At 38.5% G+C, this 6,573-nt stretch overlaps 1 protein-coding gene across 1 annotated transcript in view; it reads left to right on the top strand.

The window, feature by feature from the left end:
• BUB1B (BUB1 mitotic checkpoint serine/threonine kinase B) overlaps positions 1-6,573 on the top strand; it is a 63,169-nt gene that overhangs the window by 6,568 nt on the left and 50,028 nt on the right. Inside the window, exons 3-4 of the mRNA XM_011932718.1 lie at positions 2,692-2,751; positions 3,167-3,311. Coding sequence (XP_011788108.1) covers positions 2,692-2,751; positions 3,167-3,311 — 205 coding nt within the window. The remainder of the gene's footprint in view (positions 1-2,691; positions 2,752-3,166; positions 3,312-6,573) is intronic.

Here is a 6,573-nt window from a genome sequence, read left to right as displayed (position 1 = left end):
TTTTTTTTTTTTTTTGAGACAGGGTCTCTCTCTGTCACCCAGGCTGGAGTGCAGTGGCCGGATCTCAGCTCACTGCAAGCTCCGCCTCCCAGGTTCAAACGATTCTCCTGCCCCAGCCTCCTGAGTAGCTGGGATTACAGGCGTGCACCACCATGCCTGGCTAATTTTTTGTATTTTTAGTAGAGACAGGGTTTCACCATGGCCAGGCTGGTCTGGAACTTCTGACCTCAGGTGATCCGCTGGCCTTGGCCTCCCTGAGTGCTGGGATTACAGGCATGAGTCACTGCGCCCGGCCAAGCATTGTTTTAGCTTTTACGTTTAGGTGTATGATTTATCTTAAATTAATCTTAAATTTATCCTTATATATGGCGTGGGGTTGGAGTAAAAAAGTTTTTTTCTCCCATATGGGTTATCTTTCTAGTTCTTCTGCCGCCATTTGTTAGATTTTTTTTCCTTTCCTCATTGAATTGCATTGGGGCCCTTTTCAAAAATCATTTGACCACATATGTGTGAGTTATTTCTGGACTCTATATTCTGTTCTATTGATCAAATTGTTTGTCTTTTCACCAATAATACACTGTCTTGATTAGTTTTACATAGCAAGTCCAGCAGAGTGAGTTCTACAGCTTTTGTTCTTTTTCAGAATTGCTTTAGTTATTCTTGGTCCTTTGCCTTTGCAAACAACTTTTGAAATCATCTTGGCAATTTCTAGAAAAGAGCCTACTGAAAAGGAAAAAAAAAGTCTGAGCGTGGTGGCTCACGCCTGTAATCCCAGCACTTTAGGAGGCCGAGGCGGCAGATCACCTGAGGTGAGGAGTTTGAGACCAGCCTGACCAACATGGAGAAACCCTATCTCTACTAGAAATACAAAATTAGCAGGGCATGGTGGCACATGCCTGTAATCCCAGCTACTCGGGAGGCTGAGATAGGAGAATCGCTCGAACCCAGGAGGCAGAGGTTGCGGTGAGCCGAGATCGTGCCACTGCACTCCAGCCTGGGCAACAAGAGCGAAATTCTGTCTCAAAGAAAAAAAAAAAAGAGAAAAGAAAAGAACCTACTGGGATTTTGGTTATGTTGGTTTGAATCTATGGATCAATTGATAACATTGCTGATTTTTATCAGTAGCATCTTAGATTTTATTTTTTCACCATTTCTGCAGATAATCTCATTATTTCACACTTTAATTGCCATGTTAGCCTCATAATTGTGGTCCCTTCTTCTTATGCCTGGCTATCCTTATAAAGTTCTTGATTAATCTTTTTGAAATCTTATATTTAAGATGCCCTCCAATAGTGGCTGGAGTAGATGGAATCCAAAGTCTTTAAATTTACATTTAAAGCATGTGCTTCTTACTTCTCCAGGGGTCTCCATTTGTTCTCGGTACTGACTTTATGTTATAGCGTAGGGTCCACTCATCTTCCTTTGGATGAACTCTTCCACCTTCGTAATTTTATTCAATATTAGTTTCCCTCTGTCTTGAAAAAACTGTTTTTCTTTCAAATTCCATGGTTCCTTCAGAGTCTCACCTTCTGAGGCTGCTTCTGTGATACCTCCTTTTGACTTCTTAAAGTCTTTACTCTCCATTCTTGGCAACTATAATTTCGTATACCGCTTTTTATTACTAGTTCATTTTTCATTTGTGTACTTTGTTTTCCTTATTAGAGTATAGATTCCCATGTGTCAGGAACTAATTTATTATTTTTAGATCAAACATAACTTCTCATCCAATTTTTATTAATCACTTATCCAAATTATGGCTTATTACCTAATTCTTCCCCTCTATTCTAACTGGTCAGTCTTAATTTGGTCTTAGCCCTCCCTGCCTTTGCCAGCTTTTTATAGTCATATGTTACCCTTTCTTTGAGGTATTCTCCAAATTATCTATGGTATTATTCTTCTCTGACTAATGTTACCCATGGAATTTTTTTTTGAACTTTAAAATTCTTATTTATATATTTGTTCATGTGTGTAAACCCTTTACATTTAAGACTGGTCAACCTAATTAGAAAGTACTATTATTATCCCCATTTTACAAATGAGGAAACTGAAAACAAAGTTTTAAGTAGCTTGTCCATGTTACTCAGCTTGTGATTGGTGGAGCTGAATTTGAATCTAGTTTGTCTTGTTCCAGAGTTTTTAACTGCTGTGTAATATTAATACTACTTTTCTGTATGTTGTCTTGAAATTTATTTCTCTAATTCCTATATATTTTCTCTCTCTTCTTATGTTAAGTAGAATCTTATTTCTATTCTTTTTTTTTTTTTGAGACAGAGTCTCGCTCTGTTGCTCAGGCTGGAGTGCAGTGCCGCCATCTCTGCTCACTGTAACCTCTACTTCTGGGTTGAAGTGCTCCTCCCACCTCAGCCGCCCGAATAGCTGGGATTACAGGTGCTTGGCACCATGCCCAGCTAATTTTTGTATTTTTAGTAGAGACGGGGTTTCACCATGTTGCCCAGGCTGGTCTCAAACTCCTGACAGGTGATCCACCCCCCTTGGCCTCCCAAAGTGTTGGGATTACAGGCATTCGCCACCATGCCTGGCCTTTTTCTATTATTTAACAAACCCATAAACTCTAGTGCAATAATTTGGATCAATATGACCTACTTATTACATGAATAAAAATGGAAGTGATACTTGTTCATTGGCTGTTGTCACTATTGCATATGCTAACTTTTTCTGTTTAAATTTCAGGGCATTTGAATCTGAAATTCGATTTTACACTGGACATGACCCTCTGGATGTTTGGGATAGGTGAGTCTTTTTATTTCACAAGGACAATATAAACATTAACAGATAAGTCCTTATGGCCATGTTTCTCAAATTGGGGTATATGGAGTGTGTGTCAGAGTAGACAGTGGTGTCCTGGGGGCACAGAGATCCAGAATAATCATAATATATTTTCTTGAGGTGTTTAAGATTCAGGAAATTTCGAGTTTATGATGTATGCCTTTGAACTACACCCTTGTATCCCTATCCTCAGTTTTCCCCAGAAGCATGTATTAGAGATACTTTGGAGAAGTTTGAGGGATACAGGCTTAGGGTATGTCATTGAGGACCTCAAAAGAAACATGCTTTACTTCTGCTTAAATCCAGAATGGGTCTTGGAGCAGGAACAAAAGTACATGTTCAGTTTAAAATGTGTTCTTATCTTTTTCTTCCCGTTTAGGTATATCAGCTGGACAGAGCAGAACTATCCTCAAGGTGGGAAGGAGAGTAATATGTCAACGTTATTAGAAAGAGCTGTAGAAGCACTACAAGGAGAAAAACGATATTATAGTGATCCTCGATTTCTCAATCTCTGGCTTAAATTAGTAAGTCTTTCTTAAGTGCCATCTGAGTTTTAAATATTAAACTAAGAGATTTTCTCTAGAGGTATCTGGTGTACCAAAGAAAAAAACCTGAGCCATTTTGAACCATTTAGTAGATTGGAAACATTTAATAAATATGCAATACTTCTTAAATTGGTTCTACTTAAAGGTGGACTTAAATATAGTATAATAAGGTATTTTCGTCCTTTTAAGATTGCTCGCAAAGTCTGTAGATCTCTCAATGAGTATGGATTATTAATTTATTTTATTTTTTGAAACAGGGTCTCACTCTGTCACCCAGGCTGGAGTGCAGTGGCTCCATCATGGCTCACTGCAGACTAAACCTCCTGGGCTCAAGCAATCCTCTCGCCTCAGCCTCCTGAGTAGCTGGGACTACACGTGCTATACCATTACATCCAGCTAATTTTTTAATTTTTAATAGAGATGACGTCTCTCTCTGTTGCCCAGGCTGGTCTCGAACTCCTGAGCTCAAGCCATCCTCTCACTTTGGCCTCCTCCCAAAGTGCTGGGATTATTTGACCTCCCAAAGTGCTGGGCCTCCCAAAGTGCTGGGTGTAGGCATGAGCCAACACCCCTAGCCCAGATTACTTACTTATTTATTCTAAACATAACTGGGTGTAGTGGTTCATGTCTCTGGTCCCAACATTTTGGGAGGCTGAGGTGGGCTGATCACTTGAGTCCAGGAGTTCAAGACTAGTCAGGGCAACATGGTGAAACCCCATCTCTACAATAAGTACAAAAATTAGCCAGGTGTGGTGGCACAGCACCTGTAGTCCATCTACTCAGGAGGCTGAGGTGGGAGTGTCACTTGAGCCTGGGAAGTCCAGACTACAGTGAGCTGAGATTGCACCACTGTACAGCAGCCCAGGTGACAGAGCAAGATCCTGTCTCAAAAAAACAAAACCAAAGCAGAAAAACATAATTGGGCCATTCAACTGTACTGGATGAGAAGGTGCAGGAACTAACATTTGGCAGCAGTGTGGTTGTTTGGGGAAAAACTTCCCTCTGTGATTCTGGTATCCCTTTTACCCCTTTATGAAAGTCATCAACATAAAGAAGTGATATTTTAGTTTTTTATTGGTCTTTGGACTTTTTTCACCTAGTGTATTGCTACAGCCAAAAATGTCTGCCTCAGCTGGGCATGGTGGCTCATGCCTGTAATCCCAGCACTACTTTGTACTGTCTCACTTGACATGTAGGAAAAGCGTATTTTTCATTAAAAAAATGACCACGGTTTCTTAGACATTAATATTACTACTTTTATTCTAAAATAGAAAAAAATAATAAATATTTGGAATTATTTACAACTACTGCAATATGATGAAATATTGACATTAAAACTGATAAGATTTCTTTCTAAAACAAATCTCTCGACATTAAAAGTGATAAGATTTCTTACTAAAATAAAGTAAGAAATAAATTTCTTACTAAAATAAGTCTTGAGGAGGACTGATTTTAAACTTCCAATACAGTTGACCCTGGAACAACACAGGGCTTAGGTGTGCCCACCCCTCACCCAGTTGAAAATCTGCGTGTAACTTTTGGCCCCCAAAATTATTAATAGCCTACTGTTGACCAGAAGCCTTACCAATAACATAAAGTTGATGAACACATAGTTTGTATGCTGAATGTATTATATCCTTTTTTTTTCCCACAACAATGTTAGCTAGAGAAAAGAATGTTTTTAAGAAAATTATAAGGAAGAGAACGTGTATTTAATAGTCATTAAGTGGATCTTTATAAAGATCTTCATCCTCGTCTTCACATTGAATAGGCTGAGGAGGAAGAAAAGAGGTTCGTCTTGCTGTCTCAGGTGGCAGAGATGGAAGAAAATCTGTGTATATGTGAACCTGTGCAGTTCAGACCTGTGTTGTTCAAGGGTCAACTGTAGTTACAAGTATAGAAAATTAGGTAAATCCTGAAGGCATAAGGTATCTTGATTTCCTCAGGACATATGACAAATATTTTTACATCCTTAGTGAAAGGTTGGAGAAATTACTTTACAGATATTAGTTACAGAAACTTATAATGAAGAATGGCACCCAAAGAATGCTAAACAGATTTGTTAGCCTGGAGACTGTGGACCCTTGTGGTGTAACAATGGATTTTGTCCTTCATTTGTCACTAGCCTAAATAATATCTTTACGCATAATTTATTAAAAGATTGGAGACTGGGTGCAGTGGCTACTGCCTGTAATCCCAGCACTTTGGGAGGCCATGGTAGGTGTATCACCTGAGGTCAGGAGTTCGAGACCAGCCTGACCAACATAGTGAAACCTCATCTCTACTAAAAATACAGAAAATACAAAAATTAACCACACGTGGTGGTGCGCACCTGTAATCCCAGCTACTCGGAAGGCTGAGGCAGGAGAATTGCTTGAACCCGGGAGACAGAGGTCGCATGAGCTCCCCACTGGGCAACAGAGCGAGACTCAGTCTCAGAAAAAAAGATAATAAAAAAATAAAAGATTGGACTAGCTGCACCTCTAAAGTGACTTTTAATCCCAGGATTCTATGATTATATTTAATTGGAGTTGTTAAAAGTAACAATTAATTAGAATAATTTATCTGTTTATTTTTGTTAACCTGGTGCTTGTACTGAAGAAGAAGAATATCATAAAAAGCATAATCTAGATCAGTGCTCCTGAAAGAAGGGTTTGCATACTGTGTGAGATAAGTACAAAAATTGAAAGTGAGCTTTAGAAACTTTGGTAACAATTTGATGTTGCCGGGACATCCAAACACATCATCATTCTTCGAGTAACTTCTGTTTTTATTGTATTTCATATCAGTCCATAATGGGACACACACATACACACAATAAAACTGGCCCCTTTGCCACAGATTATTTGAGAAGCAGTGGTATAGACAACCATCAAATTCAAATGATCAGCACTAGAATGATCAGCAATAATCTGAACTTTGTATATGGCTAACTCGGTACATATTAAACTATTGCTTTTTCCTTGTGGGTCTGGTCAAGAGGAGTAACAGATGAATTCTTCACACTACTTTCTTTTGCTTTGCAGAAGGATTTCTCCAGTGAGTTATTTTATGTGACTCCTACAGTCTAGCTAAGGAAAAAATTGTTTCTGGAAAACATCTGGTATTTTTATTTAAAGGTATAAAATTCGTTTAGTTTGGCAATTTAAGGGTTACCAAAAAAAAGGTTTATTTAACTTTTAGATCTATTAATCTAACCATATAGTCCTTTTATTTATGTTTTTTTTTTTTTTTTTTTTTT

This window comes from Colobus angolensis, unplaced genomic scaffold, assembly GCF_000951035.1.
Source record: "Colobus angolensis palliatus isolate OR3802 unplaced genomic scaffold, Cang.pa_1.0 Scaffold97, whole genome shotgun sequence".
Taxonomy (NCBI): domain Eukaryota; kingdom Metazoa; phylum Chordata; class Mammalia; order Primates; family Cercopithecidae; genus Colobus; species Colobus angolensis.
The sequence above is the reverse complement of the archived record's forward strand: the minus strand, read 5'-3'. Positions and strand labels throughout refer to the sequence as shown.